Here is a 26,063-nt window from a genome sequence, read left to right on the forward strand (position 1 = left end):
GACATGATGATGTGTGAACCAAGGGAAGGTTCAAGAGCTTGATAGGTATTGGAAAGAAACTGTTCTGGAACAGACGTGAGAAGAGGTTGTGACCAGGGTGATGGGGATCCTTTATGATGCTGGCTGCGTTCTTGAGGCAGTGCAATGGATGTGAGGTCAGAGCCTGTGATGGACCTACCTTCTGTGTTACTGGGCATTCAAGATTCCAACTTGATGCAGCTGGACTTCAGTTGAAGTTTAATGGACATGCCAAATCTCCCTGACTTGGGGAAAAAAAAGAGGCCTTCATAGTTGCCTCAATGTGCTGGATCCAACAAAAGTCTTCTGAGATATGGACTCCCAGGAACTAGAAGGTCCTAACTCTCTCCACCTCTATCTCATCAATCTGGACAGTTATGTGGTTTCTTGTTCTCTCCTTCTTAAAAGCAACATTAAGCTCTTGTGCTTGGCCGAGATGGTTGTTCTGGCACCATCGAACCAGGGTTGTGATCGCCATTCTGTATTCTGACTCAATTCCTGTTATTCATCTAACTACGGTGGTGACATTAGCAAATTTATAGTTGGAACTGAACTTAGCTATGCAGTTGGTGTACAGGGAGAAAGGTTGTGGACAGCCTTGGAGTGCCTGTAGTGATGGTCAATGAGAAGTTGGCGAACTGCACTGATTGAGGTCTGCCAATGAGAAAGTCAAGGATCCAGTTACAGAATCCTAGATCCTTTAGTTTGCTTGTGAGTTTTTCTGGTGCGATGGTGTTGAACGTTGAGTTGTAGTCAGTGAATAACTGCCTGACATTGAAAGGTTTCCATTAGAGCAGTGACTGCTGAACTTAAATGTCCAGATGAAAGCAGACACCCTGTTGTCTGCTTGTTTGGACTCAACTGACCTTTACCCTCCCTTCCCCACACTGGGATACAGTTAAACTGACTAACACCACATTCCTGGCTCCACCAAGGCCCTGTATGACTGTATCAAGACATCCTTGCTCTCATACTCAATAAGCTCTTGCAATGATGGGTGATGTATCATTTGCCACATTAAACAAAAACTTGTTCCAAATCAGTCTGAGTATAAATTCAGCTGCACAGTCCCATCCATTTGGATAAGCTCTCCCCTTCTGCTCACCCAGCAGTCTGAGTGCCTTTTAATTATTTTAACACCATTCTCCTACCACAGTCTGTGAGCACCTTTTAATTATTTTAACACCATTCTCCTACCTCAGCGTCTCACAGGAAGTACTACTGCTCTGGAAACAGGGCTACATCACACAGGGAATGGCTAAAGGCTCTGTACTGCTTAGAGTTGTACATGAACAGGGAAGGTCCCTCAAGTAGCAGTGGGCAAGGGGGAAAGGGAACAGAAGATGGAATTGAACCTGGACAAATAAGAGTTAAATTCCATTTATACCTTTGATTGAGGAGTAAAAAAGGATAAACCAGGAAATATCCATACAATAAGCCTCATATTAATGCTAGGGAAGCTACCACCATGACTACCAGCCCCCCCACATCTCCATCGGGCACACAAAACTCAAAACGGTCAACCAGTTTACCTATCTCGGCTGCACCATTTCATCAGATGCAAGGATCGACAATGAGATAGACAACAGACTCGCCAAGGCAAATAGCGCCTTTGGAAGACTACACAAAAGAGTCTGGAAAAACAACCAACTGAAAAACCTCACAAAGATAAGCGTATACAGAGCCGTTGTCATACCCACACTCCTGTTCGGCTCCGAATCATGGGTCATCTACCGGCACCACCTACGGCTCCTAGAACGCTTCCACCAGCGTTGTCTCCGCTCCATCCTCAACATCCATTGGAGCGCTTACACCCCTAACGTCGAAGTACTCGAGATGGCAGAGGTCGACAGCATCGAGTCCACGCTGCTGAAGATCCAGCTGCGCTGGATGGGTCACATCTCCAGAATGGAGGACCATCGCCTTCCCAAGATCCTGTTATATGGCGAGCTCTCCACTGGCCACCGTGACAGAGGTGCACCAAAGAAAAGGTACAAGGACTGCCTAAAGAAATCTCTTGGTGCCTGCCACATTGACCACCGCCAGTGGGCTGATAACGCCTCAAACCGTGCATCTTGGCGCCTCACAGTTTGGCGGGCAGCAACCTCCTTTGAAGAAGACCGCAGAGCCCACCTCACGAACAAAAGGCAAAGGAGGAAAAACCCAACACCCAACCCCAACCAACCAATTTTCCCTTGCAACCGCTGCAATCGTGTCTGCCTGTCCCGCATCGGACTTGTCAGCCACAAACGAGCCTGCAGCTGACGTGGACTTTTTACCCCCTCCATAAATCTTCGTCCGCGAAGCCAAGCCAAAGAAATGCTAGGGAAGCTATTGGAATAGATACTTGGATTTGGAGTGTAGGGACAGATCAGGGGCGGTAGTTAATTTGGATTTGTGAGGGGCAGAGATCTCTTCCCAATATGAGTGTTTTTTCTGAAGTGGTGACAAAGATTGTTGATGAGGGAGAATTGTTCACATGGACTTTAGTAAGATGTTTGTCAAGGCTCCTCATGGTAGGCTGATTCAGAAAGTGTAGATGCACTGGATCTGTAGTGTTGTATGCAATTGTGGTGCAAGGACGTTATTCAGACTAGAGGTCTGTGACCAGTGGGGTTCAACAGGTGCTGGAACTCCTGTTGTTTGTGATTTACAAGGACTTTTCTGAAAATTTAGTTGGTGGGTTAATAAATTTGCAGACAACACCAAGGCTGGCAGAGTCATGGACCATGTAGAGGGGTATCAAATACAACTGGATGTAGACCAGTTACCGATATGGACCGAGAAATAGCACCTGGAGTTTAATCTGGACAGGTGTGAGGCACTGAACTTTTGGGAGGTCAAAGATCTTCAGATGCCGGAATCACATTTTTCTATCATAGGGACAGTGGGCAAACGCAGGAAAATAGGACCAGCATTAGTTCAATTTGGCTGGCATGGATGAGTTGGGCCAAAGGGCCTCTCTCTTCAATGACCTTACCCAAAGAGCAGCACCTTAGCTCACCTGTCAGAACAGCATTGCAGGGAAAACCTACCCATCCCAACTAAAATGTCCCACCCACCTGATAACCTATGCCATAGGTGTTCTGTGGTTAGTAAGGTGATTTGTGTGTAAAAAGATTGAAAACCTCTGGTCTAAACGAATCCTATCCATAGATCTATCCAAATGTTGCTTAAGCATTACAATTGTACCAGCCTCAACCCCCCCCTCCTCCACTCTCTGTAAAAACGTTCCATCAAGTTCCTGTTAAATATTGTCCCCTCACCTTCAATCTCTGTCCTCTGGTTACTGATACCCCAATCCTGCGCAAGACTCTGTGTTCACCCAATCTATTCCTCGTGATTTTGTTCAATTCTATGAGACACCCCCTCATCCTCTTGCACTCCTCAGCCTGCTTGGCCTTTCCCTGTTGGGTTAGGGTCTGGTCCCACCACAGACCATCCCTGTGCTGAATGAGGGGCAACAGAGTCAGGGCATCAGCCTTGGAAAGGAGCAGGGAGGAGAAACCAGCAAAAAAAAAACCCAGCAGAGATATGATATGAAGTTTTATTTTAAACTGGTTTGTTTCTACATTGTGTGCTCAGGTGCAGAACCTAGCAGTAAATGAACAGCAGACAGACAGACTGTACCTTCATTGCGACTCACAGACTGACATGTCAGTGTGGTCAGCAATAGGTAATGTAAAGTGACCTTGGACACGACGGGCGAGTTAAACATAGGGTACAAAGCTGCACCAGGCAGCAGGAGTCTTCCTGCAGGAAGGGCCTGGTGTCAGGTCCATTTGGGTCTGAGCAGGTTAGAGTTCAGGTACGGTGCTTCTTGATGAAGGTGATGAGCCCATTCGTGGAACTGTCGTGTGAGGTCACAGGGTCAGCGGTGCTGAGTTCTGGCTCAATTACCTTGGCCAACTGTTTGCCCAGCTCCACGCTGCAAACAACCAGAGTTAGTTAATGACTGGGCAGAGAAGCCACTCTTCCTATTTCTACCTCATTTGCATCTAGCAGTTGATGTGTTAAAAGTCCAACGGTTCCTGGGAGTCAGTTATACTGCAAGGAAATAGGCTCTTTGGCCAAATGCACCCTTGTGGACCAAGCTAGTCCTCCCATTTCCTGCTGTTGAATAAAGACCATGGGGTACAAGTCCATGGTCCCCTAAATGTAGGATCAGTGGTGGTGGAAGTGTATGGCATGCTGACCTTCATTGGCTGACACAGTGAGTATAAGAGTTGGGACATCATGTTATATAAAAAAAGTATTGTGTACAGTTCTGGACATCCCACTTGATGGATAATAACAGGCCAGAGGGATAATGATGCTGCGTGGAGTGGTGGGCTTGAGTTATCAGAGAGATTGGACAAAGCTGGGACTATTTCGCTTTGAGTGGAGGTTGCTGGGTGACCTGATGAGTGATACAATGTTTGTGACAGATAGTGTTGCAGGCCAGTGTCTGCTTTTCGTGGAAAGGATGTTCAAACCGAAAGAGTACAGGTTGAGAGGGAGGATGTTCACAGGGGGATCTGATGGGTAAGTTTTTTCACTTTGGTACAATTCTGATTGCCCCATTACAGGAAAAATGTGGAGTCTTTGGAAAGGCTACAGAAGAGGTTTACCAGGATTAGAAGGTAATGAGTTATGGGGGAGAGTTTGGACAAACTTGGGGTGTTTTCTCTGGAGCATTGGAGACCAAGGGGAGACCTGATAGAGGTGTATAAAATGACGAGTAGCATTGATAGGGTGGACTGTCAGAGTCTTCCTCCTCAGGTAAAAATGACAAATACTACAGAACGCGCATTTAAGATGTAAAGGGGGTCGGGGAGATGAAGATGTGCAGGGTGTGTTTTTACACGAAGTGGTGGGTGCCTGAAAGGGGCTGCAAGGAGTGCTGGAAGCAGATAGAATTATCGTGTTTAAGAGGCTTTCAGATAGACATATGGATATGAAGCACACGGTGGGAAACAATCACATGGAGATAGTTTTTATTGAACTGGTACCATGCTCAGTGCAGGTATTGTGGGTTAGAGGGCCTGTTCTTGTGCTGTATTGTTCTGTGTTCACACAACAGGAATGAGCTTGCAGAGGTGGTGAAAGCAGGAACAATAATCCCAGTTACAAGCCCATTCTGCCCATGGGCATAACAGGGCTTGCAGCAACCTGCCTCAATATTGGCAGCCCTTCCAAAACATGCCTCTGCAAACTTAGAAAGTGATACTTTGCAAGTCACCGATAACTGAAGCCAGCACCGATCATGGTGGAACACCGTACTCCAAAGTGTGAACAGCTGGAGACATGCAGCATCTACAGCAACCTTTTCCCTTCCACTCACATCCCACTTTAAGTAATCGCTATGCCATAGGTGCTCTGTGATTATAAGGGATTGCTTAAGGTGGGATGTGAGTGGGAAGGGAAGGCTGAGAATCAGTGCTCTAGACCCAATTGTTACTGAAATATTTTGCTTGAGAAAAATTGTCATTGGCCCATTTCTTTTGGAGTTCTGAAACAGTGCACATAACAAGTCAATGAGGTACATTTCAAACAGTGGTTTTCAAACTTTTCCTTTCCACCCACATACCACCTTGAACAATCCCTTACTAATCACAGAGCACCAATGGCATAGGGAATACTTAAAAGTGTAATGAGAGTGGAAAGAAAAAAGTTGAGAACCACTGATCTATAGGAAGTAAAAGGCAGTCTATGTTTTGGGCCTGAGCTCTTCATCAGGAAGGAATAGGCTCAGAACTGAAAAGTTGGCTCCCCTTTACTTCCTATGTATACCATGTGAGTTGCTGAGTTTCCGCACATTTGTACACTGCAGTCGACCTCAGTGTTCGTAGACTTGGTCAGCGTGGTGGGCAAATACCAAAGGGCCAGTTTCCATGCCGTATGATTCCGTAACTATAAATTTGAATTTTAACCTGCCTGCTACCCAACAAACAATTCTAAACCTTGACCCCTTACTGGATACACTCAGTCTTCCCCACTAAACTACTATTTGGAACCCCTAAACACATTGACATTTAGTGCTCCAGCCCATTCACCCTTCGTTTCCACTTGCTGTTTGAAATCTACACTAACCAGTCTCTCTCCCTCCCTCCTTCGGCAGAGATTCTATTAAAACCCCTGATATCCAGCACCTACTGGTGAATTTTCTAGTTGCTTGAGATTGTGTGTTGCATGGATTTGCAAACTAACAGTGAGGAGCTATTTTTAAACTTCCGTAATTTTTTTAACCAATTAATTTTCCTTGATTTTTTTTTTTGCCAGTTGCTTGAATTCTGGATAAGAGGTTTTACTGTACTTTCTTGGGCATCTGGACAGGTACTTGAATGAAGCAGCGAGATGCAGGTAAGTGGGATTATTGAAGAAATGTATGGTGGTGGCACAGCCACAGCAGGCAAAGGGGCTTCTTTGATACTGCACCACTCTGTGGCTTTATGATGTTAAGCTCTCCTTGTTCCCTGGACTGTTCTAAATTTCTACCAATATTCCCTCTGTGCATTTATTAACCAGTGTAAGTGGACTCCTAATATCTCCACTCTAGATTCTTTTAAAATGCTCAGCTGTCTGGACCAAGGACTTTATCCTCTTTTGTAACTAATCTCATGTTATTCTTTCTCCTTGGTCTGTGCTGAGCGAGTGGCATTGCCTGGACACCTAACACTCCCATTTCTACAGCTCCAGAGTACATTCAGGCTGATTGTCCTCACCCCCACTGGTCGTAGCTGTTGATGTCCCAGATGACTCCCTGCACAAAGATCTTGTGCTCGTACATTGCTGCCAAGAGAAAAACCACATTGTCAGAGGCAAGAACAAACACCCCTCCATAGGCAAGAACACAACACCCCTCCACACCCCCACTAATGCCACACTCTCAAAATACACCCAGTCCAACAACCACAGTCTCAATGAAGACCAACTGCAATCATGCAGTTGAAATAGCAGAAGCAGTGTTTTCACCTCAAAAGCTTCATAGAACACGACAGCAGAGAAACGAACCCTTTGGACTATCTAGTCCATGTCGAACTATTATTCTGCCTAGCTCCATTGACCTGGACCATAGACCTCCATTCCCCTCTCGTCTATGTAACTGTCCAAATCTTTCTTAAATGTCAAAATTGAACCCCACATTCTCCACTTTAGCTGGCAGTTCATTCCATACCCTCACCACACTCTGTGGGAAGTTCTCCCTAATATTCCCTTTAAACATCACACCTTTCACCCCGATCCTTTGCATCTCGTGGTTGAAGCAAGCCCCAAACCTTGCCACTCAACTCTCTCAGTTACTTGGGCAAAATGGGTGTGCAGAGGAGGCCAAGGGTCTTGGCTTTGCACGACCTGGGAGCAGTTGGAAAAACACCGGCAGAATGCCAGACTGCAACCCTCGACCCGATTGCAGAGAATCACCACCCACATCTTCCACCGCCTCTTTAATAGAGGGTCACTGGGAAAGCCAGCATTGACTGCTCATCTCCAGATGCCCCTTGATGAGGTGCGGGAAAGCTCCATGGAATCCCTGCCATCTTCTGGTGGAGGTCTTGGATCATGCTTTTGGGGAGGGGATTCTGGCATATGGACCCAGCTATAACAAAGGCCCTGCAAGAGACTCCACTCACCAATTAGGGCTCCCAGCATGAATGGTGTCAACTTCTTGAAGACAATGGAATTGGTGGGACGATTCCCCTCAAACACCTGCAGAGAGCAGTGGAGGGATTAAAAGGGCACAGTATTGGAGGAAGGAGGGGGACAGAGAGGACAGTCTCCCAGTGTGGGACTGGATTGGGCACCCTACCTTACCTTATGAGGAAGTAGCTTCTCCAGAGTCTCCCCACTGAGCCCAGCTGCTTGCAGCTCCTTACGAGCCTCTTCTGATGTCTTCCCCTTCATCAGCGCCTCTGTCTGAGCCAGGAAGTTGGCCAGAAGAATCTGAGAAATGACAGGAGACGTGTTGGAAGCTGAATTTTGACAGCGCCCATCTCCACCCTGGCTGGACCTGAGACACTCCCACACCATGGTGCCTGATCAACCCCAGGCTTAGAGATCCATTGAGAGTCTCAGGTGAAAGGCAGGTCATGTAGGGGCAGTAGCAGCTAACCTGGGGGTGAGCCAAGGGGAGCACCATGGGGTGAAGAGCATCACTGTGGTTGGTGAGCCAGCATTAACCCGAGTGGTACCATACTCTCTACCAATTGGTTTGGCAATAAAGGGACATTTTTCCCAGCCAATCAGATAATCCCTTTACCCCTAGTAAATCATGAAAATCTGTAGAAGTAAAAACACAAAATGCTGGAGTAACTTAGTTGGTCAAACAGTATCCTTTATGTCGCAAAACTCTCACCCGGATTGGTTGGTGTCCTCTCCTCCTGGAGACCATTTTTTGTTCTAGTTTTTAAAGACAGTGCTCAAAAGTATTGGAGTCTAGAATCTTTTGAGATGTGGAAAACACCTCAGACGTGGGTGCTGAGGAAATAAACAACCCCTGCATCAGTGAAGAAGGGCAATCTTCCCCCTCGCCTGTAAACCACCCACTGGGGCCAAGGTGTCCATGCAGAGGTTACACTGGAGACCTGGGATAGGAGCTGGTCATCTCTCTCACCGAGTGACAGTGTGAAGCAATGTCCTTTGGGAAGTCATAGACACTGTAGACAAACACCAAAATTCTTATTTGCTGCAATTAGGTACTTTGCAAAAAAATGTACTGTATACATGACTGAATTAAAAAGAAACAAGATAGTATTCGTTATCTGACAGTAAGAAAAAGGTGACAAAAACAGTGAAGATGGTCCTTTTGTGGTGTTGGAGCAGTTAATTAGTGTAACAAAGCAAACCAAACTATTAGGGCTATGAAAATAGAAGGCAGAAGGGGCTACACATCTTGTTGGCAGGGCAAAAGAGGAGCAAGGCAGACACGGTGACATGCAATTTGGGCATGTGAGAAAGTGAAAAAATTTTGGGAAGATCTAAACCAGATATTAAATAAAATCACAAAAAGCAATATACCAAAAAACCCAGAGATCTTCCTTCTAAGTAATATAAGAAATAAAGAATTTGGACTCGATTTGGATGGAGCACAAAAAAGATTTGTTAGGATAGCCCTAGCTGTAGCAAAAAAATGTATTATGTCAACCTGGAAATTAGAAGACAACTTGAGAATACAACAATGGTATATAGAAATGTATAAATGTATTCCATTAGAAAAAATAACATATAATTTAAGAAATAACATTACAATATTCGAACAAATATGGGAGCCATACATGAAACACATTAGAGAAATCCTACCACGGACCTCCACCACCTACAATGACAGAAGGAGAAGACAACGAAATGAACTGACTCAGTATATAAAAGATAAAATTTCTTTTTTTTTTATTAAGTGATGGCATTGTTTAATGGTTTTAATGTATCTTATAGATTGAACTTTGAATAAATGGGAAGTGGGATGAGGGAGGGAGGGAAAGGAGGGGGGAAAAAGGGGAGAAAATTACACTGTATATATTCAAGAGAAAAATGTCTGTGTATTTTGGTCAGTATGGTTTACAGTGTGAAATATTAAGAAAAAAAAGATCTTGGTTACAGAAAGAGATCAACAGTGATCCCAGGAAAGCAAGGGGAAAACTGCAGGGACTGGAGTGGGTCAGGCAGCATCCATGAAGATGGTCAGTCAACACTCTGGCCCGGGACTCTTTGTGTTTCTCACTGTTGTGCTTCCTCGTCACCCTCGGTTTTGGGCACAACTCTGCGGTTAATCCCTCCCTATCGCACCAACTGGTGAGCACTCAGATACCTACCTTGTGATGCAACCCATTCCTGATTGGGTTCTGTGTCTGGACAGGGATGAGGAAGTCAGCAGGAATCATCCGTGTTCCTGTGGAGAGTTGAAAAGAGGAACATGGTGGTGTGATCAGAGCTCGACAGTGAGTTCAGACCCAGCTATCCCACGTCCCCCCAAACACAGCAATCATCTCACCCCTCCCAACCGAACACAGCCCAATGTTGTGAGCCTCTGGGCAGTGAAAGAGCAGATCGGAGCTCTCCAGAGCAAGTTCTGTCATAGAATACAGAAACGGGCCCTTCAGCCCAACTCCATGCTAACCATTTACATTTTGAGCTTATTTTCCCCCATCAGTCTGCCCCAGATTCTGTCACTCACCTATACAAAGGCTATTAACCTACCAAGCCTATCTGACCCCTCCACAGTGGTTAATGCTGCTGCCTCCCAGATGGATGAGCTGGTAGAAGGCATGTTGCCCATTGGTGCCAGGCTCACCCCACACCATGGGCCCAGTGTTGTAGTTTGTCCGTGTCCCGCTGCTCGTGATGTACTTGCCATTGGATTCCATTGTAACCTTTGGTGCTGACTGTGTGGAGTTTTCAGTTCTCCCTGGGCTTCCCCCTTGGCAATCTGGCTTTTGCCCGTATCCCAAAAACGTGTGGGTCAATAGGTTAATCAACCTCACTAAATTGTCCTTAGTGTGTGGATCATTGGCAAAAGGATTCAAAGGGGTGACGATAAGTTGAAGGAGTGCAGGCCCCGTGGGGGGCGAAGGCTTTGCTGGGAGGCAGACTGGGGCTGGTGGTCAGAATGGCCTCATACCACTGACATGGGTAAACACTGCAGGTCTCCACAGGATGATTTAGGTCAGAGGATCCAAAGCCAGATGGAGGTGGAGTGCCCAAAAAAGATTTGTTAAGATAGCTCTAGCCGTAGCAAAAAAATATATTATGTCAACCTGGAAATTGGAAGATAACTTGAGAATACAACAATGGTATATAGAAATGAATAAATGTATTCCATTAGAAAAAATAACATAATTTAAGAAATAATATTGACATATTTGAACAAATATGGGAGCCATACATGAAACACAATAGAGAAAACCTACCGGGGACATTTACCACCTAAAATGACAGAAGGAGAAGGAAATGAAAAGAATTGACTCAGTGGAATTTCTTGTTTATTTTTATTGAATGACAACATTGTTTGACTGGTTTAATGTGTCTTAGATTTTGTACTTTAAATGAATGGGGGGGGAGGTAGGGAGGGTGGGATGGGAGGAGGGAGGGGGGGAAGAAAATTACACTGTATATATTTGAAAAGGAAAATGTATGTATCTTGGTCAGTGGTTTATGGTGTGAAAAACAAAAAATTTAAAAAAAGAAAAAAAAAGAGGTGGAGTGCCCGAATCAGGAGGCAACTCCAGGGAGGGAATCCCCAAGTTGGTGGGGGAGGGTGGGGGGGGAAGAGGCAGGCAGCTGATGACCAGCCAGGGACCTCAGGTTTCCAGAGATTGGTGGTGGGGGTGATTAAATTGTCTCTACACTCTGAGATCAGTCTGTGCACGAGTGGTGGAAGTGAACCAGAACCTTGGCCACCCAGTAAGGAAGTTCCATGGACTCAGCAGTACCAACTGGATTAAACCTGTGAATGATTCCTCTCTCCAACTCACTTTGGGAAACTCCTGTTGAATCCATGCCTGGTCCTCCCCACACCCCAGGGCATGAAATCCTTCCCTCCTCACCCTATGTCACCCTTCTGCCAGTTAATGCTGCCCCCACCTTCTGCTCTCTCCCTCACCTACCTCTCTCTCCTCCCCTACCCCCAACCCGAGGGCATCCTGGGCAAGACATACCCTGGTGGATGAGCTGGTAGAAGGCATGTTGCCCATTGGTGCCAGGCTCACCCCACACAATGGGCCCAGTGTTGTAGTTTGTCCGTGTCCCGCTGCTCGTGATGTACTTGCCATTGGATTCCATGTCACCCTGTCAACCAAGAGAACAGCAGGGAGTGGGTGAGGATCAACCAATTACAGCAATAGTGGATACAGATGGGTGCCCATAGAGTCAGGTCAGTGAAGCAACACTCTCATGTGGCACTGACAGGCACCATTGTTGTGGTTTTCTGGCAAAGTGACATCAGAGCGCAACAGCTGTGTACAACCCATTCTGGTGCACGGGACAATAAACAATTCACTTCAGACTGCACCAGACCCAACACTAACCCTCCCTTAAAAAGTGTCATTCATAGTCAACTGTCCTGTCTCCCTCACCCCCCCCCTTAGTCACCTCACACTCCAGATTTTCATTCTGATGGCACTGGTACACCAGGAGGGGGTTTAACCAGTATCGGCAGTTCTTCCTCCCTTCACCACCTGCTCAATGCACTGCAAGCTACATCACACCCCCAACCCTGCAGTCAAGCTGGGAAAGCAGCAGGAAAATTCCCCGACCACTGATAAAGGGCACCAGTCCATTTACAGACACACAATGTTGGTGACACACACATGGGGGCGTGCGCTGGAGGGGAGCCAAGCTGAGCTGGAGCTACTATACCTGCTGGAAGTAAGCAGTGAATCGATGCATGTATTGATCGTAGGGCAGGAGAGCGTGGGTCTCCATGTTGTAGAAGTTGATGTACCAAATCCCCAGCAGAGCCAAGAGAACAGGGGCATTCTGCTCCAGAGGTGTGTGCTGGAAGTGTTGGTCCTTCAGGGAAAGAGTCAGACCATCAGCAGTGATCAGCAAACATCAATAACAGTGTTACAGAAACGGGCTGGCCAGCAGGGCAAGTTGGGCCAAAAGGTCGGTTTCTTTAGAGATACGACATGGTAACAGGCCTTTCTGGCCCATAAAGCTGCGCTGCCCAATTACATCCGTGTGACCAATTAACTCACCAATGCCATATGGCTTAAGAACATGGGATGAAACCAGAGCACCCAGGAACACGGGCAGAATATACAAGCCCCTTATAGAAAGGTCAGGCTTCAAATGCAGGTCACTGACATGGTTATAGTGTTGCGCTAACCGTGTTGTATGACTGAGGCAGAAACACCAGCCTGCCCTCCAATCAGTGGGATTGAGGCCCACTTGGGACCTTCAGATCAAGCTGAGACCACCCGTATCAGACACTTTGGACCAGCCCTAGGCACAGAGAGGGTTCCCCTCAAGGGTAGGTGGGAATGGGGAAATGCCCCACTGTCCTGAGAGAGAAAAGGATGGAAAATCTATCACTACTTACCATCCAATGGGCTCCATTCAATAACTGGGAAAAGTTCTCAAATCCTGGAAGACAGAGGCAAGGATTACTGTGCCAGGAGTTTCCCAGGACAGGGGTTGGGGAAGAATATACCAAATACTAGCACGGCTGTGAGAAATAGCTGTGCCTACCTATGTGTAATGCAATGGACAGTCCGATGGCTGACCAGAGAGAGAACCGTCCGCCAACCCACTGCAAAAAGAAAAAAACAAATGTGAGTGGCCACATTCGCTCCAGTCCCAATCCAGCATCAACGGCTAGAACTGAACCCTGATAGAGCCTATGGTGGAGAAGAAGGGTGCAAGTGAGAGGGCAAAGAAGGACATGGGTGTCTGGGAGCAGAGCAGCCCGTCTCCCTGGCGTTACAATGCTCAATGCCAAGCACCTTTCCGGAAAGGTAGGTGATAAGAAGAGGAAGCAAGGAACGTAGCATCCCTCCCCCTGCCCCGGATCTACCTTCTCTCCCCATCACACCCCCCCCAACCCTCGGCATTGGGCAGAATGCCAGAAAGCTGGCGTCAATGGTGACCATCGATGGACAATTCCCAACTCCACCCAACGGGATACGCATTCCAGGCAGAGCACCCTGGACCACCCTTCCCCAGGCTTGCTCCTCCTTGCAACATTGAGCATTCAGCTCCAACACCAGCAATGTCACGTACTTACATCCCAGAACACAAACATGTTGTTTGGGTCAATTCCAAATGCCTTTACTTTGGCCTGTGGAACAAGCAAAGGTCCAGTCAGCAAAGGGAGACAATTAGAGGTAAAGGACAGCATCTCCAGAATCCTCTCCCTGGAGTGGGGCTCCCAGATTTTGGCAAAAGCAGCCACCCTTTACTGTCACCAGAAGGTGAATTTGAGCCATCTTCTGGAGCACTGCAAGACTGGTGAAGGAACTGCTACAGTTAGAGGACTTTGGCCCATTGACAAAGAACCATCAACGTTTCCAAGAGAAGAAATGGTCTAAGGCTTGTAGGGGAAACCACGGTTGGTGGGGATAGTGTGTGTATAACTGGTGTTCGACCGGAGAGTAGACAGGTTCGGGGGGTGAGGTAGGAGTGGGCTGGGGAAACACCTGTAGTGCATTCACTTGGACAGTCCAGACTGTAGCCCCTGTGAATGTTCAGGAATGGGTGTGGATTATTCCCAGTGCTGAGGTTACTGAACCGGGTTGGGGGAAACTGTCCTCACTCAGGTTCCAGCCCCAATTCAACCCTGTCATCTTCTGGCTGAGTCATAAACTGAGACCTGGATCCATACCAGGGTATGGCGCAAACAGAGAGGAAGGCCTTCAGGAGTCGTGCTTAGTCTCAGGATGTTAGGCAGCAAACTGTGGGGGGAAGACACTTTCATGTAACTCCCTTTGCTGGAAATGGGGCCACCAGAATTGGCGAGCCAGCACCTGTCTGAGACTGCCAGTTAGTGTGGCCAGCTGGCAGAGGGTCATTGAAACTGGAGACTCGTGGTGAACATGGCAGACCACTCCCCCTCCAACAAATTCATGGGGGACGGAGAGATCTCCTCGACACCGATCACTGTTGACATCTCTGTGAATGAGGATATGAAGCCCCTGCTGTGGGAGAGGGGATTAACTAGGCTTAGGGGTGCTGTTACCTAGCCAGGTTGCTGGGGGAACGTGGGGGGTTGGGGCGCAGAGGTCACAGACGCCAGGTGAGGGGGGCAGCGAGGAGAGAGTTGGGTTGATGACTACTCACTGTGTTGGTTGACAGGGCCACGAAGTGCTTGGCCACGGCAGCTGGCTGTGAAGAAAGAAGGAAACATAGACCTGTGCTCCCACTGGACTCAAAGTCGGGAGGGGGAGGCACCCAGGAATCTCACCACCCCCTGGACAACACTCCCAGCTGTACCCCAGACAAACCTCACTGGCACGTAAAAACTGTCTCCATCTTAGAGGTCTACAGCTCAGAAACAGGCCCTTTGGCCCATCCTATTCATGGTGTCAGAGCTAGCCTCATTTACCTATGACTGGCCCCATTCGACACTTTTCTGGTTGATACGTATGACCAGTGATATGCCAGGCAGTGTGATCATTTGATATGTCACATCAGGTCACAACCCCCTGCACATGTTGTGCTGGCCTGGACTGCAGCCAGGATGCCTGGTCCTGAACAGAAGTGCCCCAGTGTTCCTGGGACCTCTGGAGATCAACACTTTGGGTCCATCATCCATAACTCTCCTCGTCTCCAAAACCCTTTGTTCCACTTCCAACCCCTCCTCATAGCTGTCACGTCTCCCCCTCCCCTTTCTTCTAACCCCACTAGCTGTCTTGTCTCCCCTGCCCACTCCCATTTAACCCCACCCCTGCCTCATCTCCCCCTCCTCTCCCACGTGAGTTACTCACATCCTTCGCTGCCTGCAGGAACCACTCTTTAGCTGATTCTGCATTGGTGATGGTCTCCTGGGTGGTGAAAGTCTGAAACACAGAGACAGTCATCAGTAGCTAGATCCACCCCAACTCCCACACAGCCTGGGGTGGCCATTTCCAAAAAGGAGGACATGCAGGATCAGCATCAGAACAAGTTTTATGGTGACATTAGGGTGACTGCAGGGTCGGTGGGGGGGGGGGGGGGGGTGGTGGGCACAAACGGATCTTCCAACTCTCTAGCAAGGAGGGCTGTGCTTATATTGAGTTCTGACATTAGTGACACTAGTGCTGCGGGTGGGTGGGGGACACAATAACTCATGGGGGGGGGGGCAATGCTCGCAAATGGCCTCCCCATGGCACTGGTCTGGAGGACATGGTCATGGGTTACTATCTATCTATACATCTATATAAAATTTAAACCATATTGCAAAAACAACAAATGCAAACAGATGATCACCTTAATTATTTTATTAAATAAAAATTCTAACAGGAATCCTTTTTTTTGCTTGTATAAATCCAGCTAAAGCCTAGCTATTTCAACATAGATCAGTGATTTTCTGCTAGAGCCCTTTTTCCTATTCAGTGATTTATCATTCTGTATATTATGTACAATACATGCATCATACAGTAGAAATAAAAAACTGAAAGAAATTAATATTGAGCTCCTTCAAAGACCGTCACTACTCCACTCAATGGCGGCAGGCTAGCGCTGGCGAAGATCACATCAGAACTATATACCTGTACTAAAATTTCCAAAACTCCCCGTCTGCAGGCCCACCGTGCTCATGCTAACCGGCCCCAGTACACTAACCCACTGGGCATGCAGCGGCCAGCCGGCACTCACGCATGTGCGCAAGAATAAATATGGCCGCGCATGGCCTACAGACCCGGGACACCACATCTAACAAGTGACCCCTTCCTTGCCCTTTCTTCCCCTTAATTTGTCCTCCATTGGGGGGGGGGGGGGGTTGTAAGGCCTACATTTCAAAATAGAGGATAAATTAACTCCCGCTCAAGGTGGCGCTGGACGGAGGTCAGAGTTCTCAAAAGCCAGACTGTCCAGCCCAAAACCGGACATCTGGCCACCCTAACACAATCCCTCACCCCAACCCCAGAGACTCTCACTCCTCTGAGACCATAACACCCTCTACTGCACAGCCCATCCTCCTTTCCTGACACTCAACCGACCACCAATGATCCTTGGTGACCACAGGGTAGGTCCCATACCCTGGTGTTCACTGGTGCAGTAGGTGGTGAGAATGGTGACCACTGACCCCGGAAGCAGCAGGAAAAACACGAGGTGGGGGTGGAGGGAAGAAGAAAAATGCAAGGTGGGGGGGGGCCACACACCCACCTTAGAGGCAATAATGAAGAGTGTGGTCTCTGCGTTCAGCTCAGCCAAGGTCTTTGCCATGTGAGTGCCATCAATGTTAGACACAAACCAAGCCTTGGGGCCACCCTTGGCGTAAGGTTTCAGAGCTTCAGTGACCATCAGGGGACCCTAAGACAAAGAGCACAGATTGGTCAAGCAGAGAGGGGTGAGGGGTCTATAAATCACTCAGACCCATTCACCACACAATAAGCATACTCCCCGTGTCAAAGAGGAAAGCAAAGTAACCCTCCCCAGCAGACCCATCTCTATTAGTACTGTACTCTAGTGTAATGCAGTGACAGATCTGTACTGTACCCCAGTGTTGTGCAGCGACAGACTCGTCTCTACCAGTATTGTACCCAGTGTTGTGCAGCGACAGCCTCATCCCTACCAGTACCGTACCCAGTGTTGTGCAGCGACAGACTCGTCCCTACCAGTAAGGTACCCAGTGTTGTGCAGCGACAGCCTCGTCCCTACCAGTACTGTACCCAGTGTTGTGCAGCGACAGCCTCGTCCCTACCAGTAAGGTACCCAGTGTTGTGCAGCGACAGCCTCATCCCTACCAGTACCGTACCCAGTGTTGTGCAGCGACAGCCTCGTCCCTACCAGTACCGTATCCAGTGTTGTGCAGCGACAGATCCATCCCCACCAGTACTCTACCCGTGCTGTACAGTGACAGACTTGTCCCCATCGGGTACTGTACCCCATTGTTGTATAGTGACAGACCCGTCCCCACCGGGTATTGTACCTCACGGTTGTATAGTAATAGACCGTCCCCACCAGCACTGTACTTCACTGTTGTACAGTATTAGATCCGTCCCCACCAGTCTGGACCTCAGTGTTGTACAGTATTAGATCTGTCCCCACCAGTCTGGACCTCACTGTTGTACAGCATTAGATCCGTCCCCACCAGTCTGGACCTCAGTGTTGTACAGTATTAGATCCGTCCCCACCAGTCTGGACCTCAGTGTTGTATAGTATTAGATCTGTCCCCACCAGTCTGGACCTCAGTGTTGTATAGTATTAGATCTGTCCCCACCAGTCTGGACCTCAGTGTTGTACAGTATTAGATCCGTCCCCACCAATCTGGGCCTCAGTGTTGTATAGTATTAGATCCGTCCCCACCAGTCTGGACCTCAGTGTTGTACAGTATTAGATCTGTCCCCACCAGTCTGGACCTCAGTGTTGTACAGAATTAGATCTGTCCCCACCAGTCTGGACCTCAGTGTTGTACAGTATTAGACCGGTCCCCACCAATACTTTTCCCCAGTGTTATACATCACGTTTGCTCCCCTGGATCAACTGATAACCTGACCAGGGGTTGTCTTCAGCCTCCCTTGTGCTATCACTGCTGATTGAAATCTTCAGTGAATGAAGATGTGCTCACCAGATCTGACCCTCCGATGCCAATATTGACAATATCAGTGATGGCTTTGCCCGTGAATCCCTTCCACTCTCCGCTCCGCACTTTCTGAAACAGATACATCTTGGTAGGTATCATTGCACTGATTCACCCCCTCCCCCACCGAGCACCAATCACCCTCCAGCCTGGTCGGAACTGACCAATCAGATTCTTACCTGGAGAGGATGTGACAGCATTGTCTATCACACACACCCCACTGGATGATGCCGAGTGCCAGCTCCCTCACCCAGGCAGACTCAGCAGTCAGAGGAGAGGAGAGGAGAGTCGCGCCTTATTGCAGAGCCTGCCTAACATAGGGTGAAGAGCAGTGAACTCTGACCCTGCAGAAGATCGTCGTACCCCAACGGAAGTCCATCCATCCCCAGACAATGCTGATGGAATCACTGCCCTTTGGAAGGGAAGGAGTGGGGGTTGGAGGGCATCGGTGGAAATTTAGGGATCCCAATTTCCCCTACATTAAATGTCACTGCCCCCTCTCCCCAACCAATTGTCACAGAACCCTGCTCCCCCACCAATGAGAATGGTTATAAAGTGAAGTCTCTTGAGTGCATCCATACTGGCTTCCCTGTTGAGTCTGAGCCAGACAGAAACAAGGGAGCTGACGGGAAAGAGAGAACCCTTCACCTGTCAAACTACTGCTAAAAGACCCCAATGACCACTCAGAGCGTCCTGGGAACTCAACGTCTTCCGATGAGGACTGAGAGCTTTCACCAGTAAGGAACAGGTGATAGGGAAGGAGGATCACCAGAATTGGTCATAGGGAATGAATGCATCAAGCCTGGGTTCTGGTGCTCGTGAGTCACACCGGGTTCCTCTCTGCCATGGGACGTTACCTTGCAGAATTCCTTCATCTTCTCCAGCACAGCAGTCACCTCCGGCATCACATCCTTGCCCTCGACCAGGATCGGAATGTTGGGACGGTTCCTCAGAGCAACGTGAAGGACAGCCCGATTCTGTGGGGGAGAAGCAAACAGAAGATAAAAATCCAGCAGGGACACCATACCTGGAACGAGCTGCCAGAGGAAACTGTAGAAGTGGGTGCAATGTTGACATTCAGAAGTCATGTGGACAGCTACATGGCTAGAATGGGCTTAGATGGGCCAAATGCAGGCAGATAGGGCTAGCCCAGAACTCCAGGCATGGGCAAGTTGGGCCAAAGGGCCTGTTCTGTGTTGTCCACGTCTATGACCAGGAATGGGTAATAAATATCACCTCCCATCACATTGGAATGCAGGAGGAAACAAGACCACCCAGAGGAAACCCACGTGGCCACATGGAGAATGAACAGACTCCTTAGAGAGCGCCCAATTCTCTAGGATAACTGGCGATATAATAGCATGGCATTAACCACTACGATAACCGTGGCACCTAGCTCTCGTATCTGTCCACCTCGGCCTTCAAATTCTCACAACTGGATCCTAGCTCAAGGATCTGCCTTGGTCTGGGATTTCCCTCAAGCCTGGCACTTCCTACTCTTTGGCAAGGCTCCATGTGGTCCCAAGTTTCCCTGCACTCCACTCCTAGTGAGAGGTGAGCTGGTGGCTCACTGAGACGGTCAACCCCTCCAGTGTTGTAGTGAGGGAGAGCTGCACTGCTGGAGAATCGTGCTGAGGTCGCATCACTGGAGATGTCTGAGGGCTGCCAGACCACTGCAATGTTGCCTCTCTGCAACCATGCAGGGTGACTCGTGTGATACCATGTGGTGAAGTTGCCCTGTCCAATATCTACTCATTACTATCAGAAAGATGATTTGGTCACTGTTTGGAATCTTGCTGTGCAGCCCGCTGCAGGGGCTGGACTGCAGAGTGAACTTCACTGGTTGGGTGATGTGGAACTGCCCAATCCAACTCCCCCAAGACCTGGATGGAGCGGTGTGTAAACGGAGCAGACAGTCCACCCCAGGGTGCCAACTACTCCACTCCCTCACAGTTCTGGTCAGTGATGTAATGGTCAATCTACACACAGCAAGATCGCACAGGTTTACTGCTGCAGATACAGGCTCAACACCTGGTCTCATGGCACCCCACAGCTCCCTCATGGGATACCGTGTGTGGCATCACTCAGCTCTATGCTTCCCCTCGCCTGGGGGAAATGGATTGCAGGGCATCCTGGGAGGTACAGGAAGACCTATGCAGGCTGATCCTCTCACACGTTTGCCCTCTCGAGCACCCACATGGCTGATCCATGGCTGGAGCCTCCCATTTAATCTTGTACCATCTGGCATTGTACAACTATAATGTCACAACCTCTGGTTCCCCACACTGCGGTCTCGGGGGGGGGGGAGAGCTTTCAACAGCAGCAGAACGGGTGACTGCAAGTTCCTCCCCAGCCCCCAAACACAAAGTAGCTCCCCTCTTTGTGAGAGCCAGGCAGGGAACACCAGTGAGCTGTTCATTTGGGGAAGATGTTGCAGCTGCCTTTGATCTGGGTCCCAGCAGCAGGTCAGCACACAGCAGGAAGTCAAGCCCTCTCTCTCTTGAGCTGGGTTACCCCATCATAGCTCCAGGCAGACTGCAGCCTACAGAACTCAAGATTTAGCCCACTTTGAAAGAGCAGAACAGAAAATCCCCCTCCCCCACCCCCCATTTGCCCTGAAAGAGGGAGTGGGAAAGAGAGGACACAGTTCTGTGACATGAATATGGGGCTGGACAGATTGAGAGAGCCAGTGACTGCAAAGAACAAAGTTCAGGTGCCTGCTACATTTTGGTTATATGTTGTTGAAGGGCTCAAGCGCGAAATGTTGGTTATGTATCTTTATCTTAGCTATATAAAGTACACAGTTTGACCCGCTGAGTTTCTCCAGCATTGTGTTTTTACACAATAAATGCTGTCCTTGCCAGCCAAGGGTGTAATCACAATAAAGGAATCCAACAATCAATGACACACGGGCACATTTCAGGTTTTTACAAAATTCTCAGTGAGATGAGATGCCACCTACCTCCGTAAAGTTGATCTTCTCTCCAGTGAACATGCGTCTTCTGGCTTCCTCCACACCCCTGGACTTTGCCTTAGAGGGGAGAAGAGCACAGCAAGATTTAAATATCTCTGGTTTGTCAGTACTGCTTCACTTTTTTAAATATTTTTTTAATTTTTCACACTGTGAACCATATCAACCAAAATATATAAACATTTCTCATTAAATATACACAGTGGCATTTTCTCCCTTTCCCCCCCCCCACCCTCCTTCCCACCCACCCCTCTAAAACCAATAAATATTCAACATATACAATAAAACCATTAAACAATGTCATCACACAATGAAAAATAAACAAGAAAAATGTGTCATCTACTTTTACATACTGGATCAAGTCGTTTTGTCTTCTTATCATTTTAGGGATGGAGGTCATCGGCAAGCCCTCTCTGTTATGTTCCATGTATGGTTCCCAAATTTGTTCAAATAATGTGACTTTACTTTTTAAATTATGTTATTTTTTCAATGTACCATTATTCATTTCCATGTACCATTGCTGTATTCTCAGGCTCTCCTCCATTTTCCAAGTTGACATTATACATTTTTTTGCTACTGCTAAGGCTATCATAATGAATCTTTTTTGAGCTTTATCCAATTTGAGGCCTAATTCTCTACTTCTTATATTACTTAGAAGAAAGATCTCTGGATTTTTTGGTATGTTATTTTTTGTGATTTTATTTAATATCTGATTTAGATCTTCCCAAAACATTTTCACTTTCGAACATGCCCAAGTTGCATGTAATGTTGTTCCCATTTCCTTCTTACAGTGAAAACATCTATCCAATAATGTTGGATCCCATTCTTTTAATTTTTGAGGAGTGAAATATACCCGGTGTAAGTTCATTGTTCCAGAACATAACTTTTCCCATACTTCATTTTTATCTTTATGTTTAAATTCTTTTCCCACTTTTGCTTATTTCATCATTTTCCTTATCTTGCAGCTTAATGTACATGTTCGTTATAAATCTTTTAATTATCATTGTGTCTGTAATCACAATTTTTTTTAAACAAGAAAATATTTATTTATTTTTATAGATATATTACTTGTCCAGCATATGTATTATTTGTCCGTATGTGTTAACATAACATAACAATTACAGCACGGAAACAGGCCATTAGGCCCTTCTAGTCCGCACCGAACCAAACACCCTTTCTAGTCCCACCTCCCTGCACAATGCCCATAACCCTCCATCTTCTTCTCATCCATATACCTGTCCAACCTTTTCTTAAATAATACAATTGACTCCGCCGCCATTATTTCTCCTGGAAGCTCATTCCACACGGCTACCACTCTCTGAGTAAAGAAGTTCCCCCTCATGTTACCTCTAAACCTCTGCCCCTTAATTCTTAACTCATGTCCTCTTGTTTTAATCTTTCCTCCTCTTAACGGAAATAGTCTATCCACATCCACTCTGTCTATCCCTTTCATAATCTTAAATACTTCTATCAAATCCCCTCTCAACCTTCTACGCTCCAAAGAATAAAGACCTAATCTGTCCAATCTCTCCCTATACTCTAGATGCTTAAACCCAGGTAACATTCTGGTAAACCTTCTCTGCACTCTCTCCACTCTGTTTATATCCTTCCTATAATTAGGCGACCAGAACTGCACACAGAACTCCAAATGAGGCCGCACCAACGTCTTATACAATCTCAACATCACCTCCCAACTCCTATATTCCATGCAATGATTGATAAAGGCCAGCATACTAAAAGCCTTCTTCACCACCCTATTCACGTGAGTTTCTACCTTCAGGGAACGATGTACCGTCACTCCTAAATCTTTCTGCTCTTCTGTATTCCTCAATGCTCTCCCATTTACCACATATGTCCTATTCTGATTCTTCTTACCAAAATGAAGCACCTCACACTTATCAGCATTAAATTCCATCTGCCATTTTTCAGCCCACTTTTCTAAGCAGCCCAAATCCCTCTGCAATCCTTGAAAACCTTCTTCATTATCCACTATTCCACCTATCTTAGTATCGTCTGCATATTTACTAATCCAATTTATCACCCCATCATCTAGATCATTAATGTATATAACGAACAACAATGGGCCCAATACAGATCCTTGAGGCACACCACTGGTCACCGGCCTCCAACCTGACAGACAATTATCCACTACCACTCTCTGGCCTCTCCCTTTCAGCCAATGTTCAATCCATTTGACTATCTTAAAATTTATACCTAAAGACTCCACCTTCCTAACTAACCTTCCATGTGGTACCTTATCGAAGGCCTTACTGAAGTCCATATAGACAACATCCACTGCGCTGCCCTCACCCACATTCCTAGTCACCTCTTCAAAAAATTCAATCAGATTGGTCAAACATGACCTTCTTCCCACAAATCCATGTTGAGTGCTCCTGATCAGACCCTGTCTATCCAGATGTTTATAAGTACTATCTCTAAGAATTTTCTCCATTAATTTACCTACCACAGACGTCAAACTTACAGGCCGATAGTTGCCAGGCTTCCTCCTTGAACCCTTTTTAAATAACGGAACCACATGCGCAATGCGCCAATCCTCCGGCACTATCCCCATATCTAATGACATTTGGAAAATTACCGCCAGAGCCTCTGCTATTTCCTCCTTCACTTCTCTCAATGTCCTGGGGAAGATCCCGTCTGGTCCCGGATACTTATCCACCTTTATATTCTTCAAAAGCCTTAAAACTACACCTTTTGTAATCTCTATATTCCCCATATTTACCCAACTTGCTTTTTTTTATCTCACATCTCCCAATATCCTTCTCCTTAGTGAATACCGAAGAAAAGAAACTGTTCAATATCTCCCCCATTTCTCTAGGCTCCACACACAGTTTTCCGCTCTGATTTTCTAAGGGACCAATTTTGTCTCTAGCTGATTGTACATCTTTTTTAATTTTTTACACTATGAACCATATTGACCAAAATACACACAAACATTTCCCTCTTGAATATACAGTGTCCTTTCCCTCCCCCCCTCACTAAACGTTCAACATATACAATACATTAAACCCATTAAACAATGTCATCACACAATGAAAATAAACAAGAAAATTGTCTCATCTACTTTTACACACTGGGTCAGTTCATTTTGTTTTCTTCTCATTCTGTCATTTTAGGGGGTGGAGGTCTGCGGTAGGACCTCTCTGTTGTGTTCCATGTACGGTTCTCAAATTTGTTCGAATACTGTGATGTTATTTCTTAAATTATATGTTATTTTTTCCAATGGAATACATTTATTCATTTCTATGTACCATTGCTATATTCTCAGGTTATCTTTTGATTTCCAGGTTGACATTATACATTTTTTTGCTACAGCAAAGGCTATCATAATAAATCTTTTTTGTGCTTCATCCAAATCGAGGCCAAGTTCTTTACTTCTTATATTACTTAGAAGAAAGATCTCTGGATTTTTTGGTATGTAATTTTTTTTTGTGATTTTATTTAATACCTGATTTAGTTCTTCCTAAAACTTTTCCACTTTCTCACATGCCCAAATTGCATGTTCTGTTGTTCCTGTTTCCTTCTTACAGCAAAACACCTATCTGATACTGTTGGGTCCCATTTAACTTTTGGGGCGTGGTGCATAGCCTGTGTAACCAATTATATTGTATCTTGCGTAACCTCGTGTTTATTGTATTTCTCATTGTTCCGGAGCATAGCTTTTCCCATGATTCCTTCTTTATCTTTATGTTTAGATCTTGTTTCCACTTTTGTTTGGGTTTACAGCTTATTTCATCTTTCTCTTTCTCTTGCAGTTTGATGTACATGTTTGTTATAAATCTTTTAATTATCATTGTCTGTAATCACATATTCAAAACTGCTTCCTTCTGGTAACCTCAGCCTGTTTCCCAATTTGTCCTTCAAGTAGGTTTTCAGTTGGTGGTATGCAAACATTGTACCATGAATTATACCACATTTGTACTTCATTTGTTCAAAAGATAATAAATTATTTCCCAAAAAACAATTTTCTATTCTTTTGATCCCTTTTCTCTCCCATTCTCTAAAGGAAAGGTTATCTATTATGAAAGGGATTAGTTGATTTTGCATCAATATTAATTTTGGTAGTTGGTAATTTGTTTTTTTCCTTTCTACGTGAATCTTCTTCCAAATGTTGAGCAAATGGTGCAGTACTGGTGAATTCCTATGTTGTAGCAGCTTTTCATCCCACTTATATAGTCTATGTTCAGGTACCTTCTCCCCTATTTTATCTAGCTCAAATCTGGTCCAATCTGGTTTTTCCCTTGTTTGATAAAAATCTGATAGGTATCTTAATTGTGCTGCTCTATAATAATTCTTAAAGTTTGGTAGCTGTAAGCCCCCTTGTTTGTACCATTCTGTTAATTTATCTAGCTCTATTCTCGGTTTCCCTTCTTTGCAGAAGAATTTCCATAATATTTTCTTTAGCTCATTGAAGAATTTCTCTGTTAAGTGAATTGGTAACGATTGAAATAGGTATTGTATCCTTGGGAAGATATTCATCTTAATGCAATTTACCCTTCCTATCAGTGTTAGTGGTAAATCTTTCCAATGTTTTAAGACATCTTGCAATTTCTTCATTAATGGCTGATAATTTAATTTGTATAGATGGCCTAGATTATTATCTAGTTGAATACCTAGGTATCAGATTGCTTGTGTTTGCCATTTAAATGGCGATTCTTTCTTAAACTTTGTGAAATCCACATTATTCATTGGCATTGCTTCACTTTTATTTGTGTTGATCTTGTACCCCGATATTTCTCCATATTCCTTCAATTTCTTATGTAATTCTTTTATTGATAATTCTAGTTCTGTTAAGTATACTATGACATCATCTGCAAATAGACTGATTTTATATTCCTTCTCTTTTATTTTTATCCCTCTTACTTT

The 26,063-nt window shown here is 46.1% G+C and overlaps 1 protein-coding gene across 1 annotated transcript in view; it reads right to left on the reverse strand.

Annotated features, from left to right (window-relative positions):
• Window positions 1-3,551: 3,551 nt before the first annotated feature.
• Window positions 3,552-26,063, reverse strand: part of LOC138745005 (glucose-6-phosphate isomerase-like) — a 34,602-nt gene continuing 12,090 nt past the window's right edge. Inside the window, exons 3-18 of the mRNA XM_069902011.1 lie at window positions 21,171-21,239; window positions 19,066-19,185; window positions 18,197-18,280; window positions 16,792-16,938; window positions 15,414-15,485; window positions 14,767-14,811; window positions 13,715-13,768; window positions 13,180-13,240; window positions 13,031-13,074; window positions 12,346-12,498; window positions 11,646-11,775; window positions 9,804-9,880; window positions 7,810-7,938; window positions 7,629-7,704; window positions 6,723-6,789; window positions 3,552-3,946 (exon numbers count right to left, since the gene is read on the reverse strand). Coding sequence (XP_069758112.1) covers window positions 3,823-3,946; window positions 6,723-6,789; window positions 7,629-7,704; window positions 7,810-7,938; window positions 9,804-9,880; window positions 11,646-11,775; window positions 12,346-12,498; window positions 13,031-13,074; window positions 13,180-13,240; window positions 13,715-13,768; window positions 14,767-14,811; window positions 15,414-15,485; window positions 16,792-16,938; window positions 18,197-18,280; window positions 19,066-19,185; window positions 21,171-21,239 — 1,452 coding nt within the window. The 3' untranslated portion in view covers window positions 3,552-3,822. The remainder of the gene's footprint in view (window positions 3,947-6,722; window positions 6,790-7,628; window positions 7,705-7,809; window positions 7,939-9,803; window positions 9,881-11,645; window positions 11,776-12,345; window positions 12,499-13,030; window positions 13,075-13,179; window positions 13,241-13,714; window positions 13,769-14,766; window positions 14,812-15,413; window positions 15,486-16,791; window positions 16,939-18,196; window positions 18,281-19,065; window positions 19,186-21,170; window positions 21,240-26,063) is intronic.

Source organism: Narcine bancroftii, chromosome 10 (assembly GCF_036971445.1).
Source record: "Narcine bancroftii isolate sNarBan1 chromosome 10, sNarBan1.hap1, whole genome shotgun sequence".
NCBI lineage: Eukaryota > Metazoa > Chordata > Chondrichthyes > Torpediniformes > Narcinidae > Narcine > Narcine bancroftii.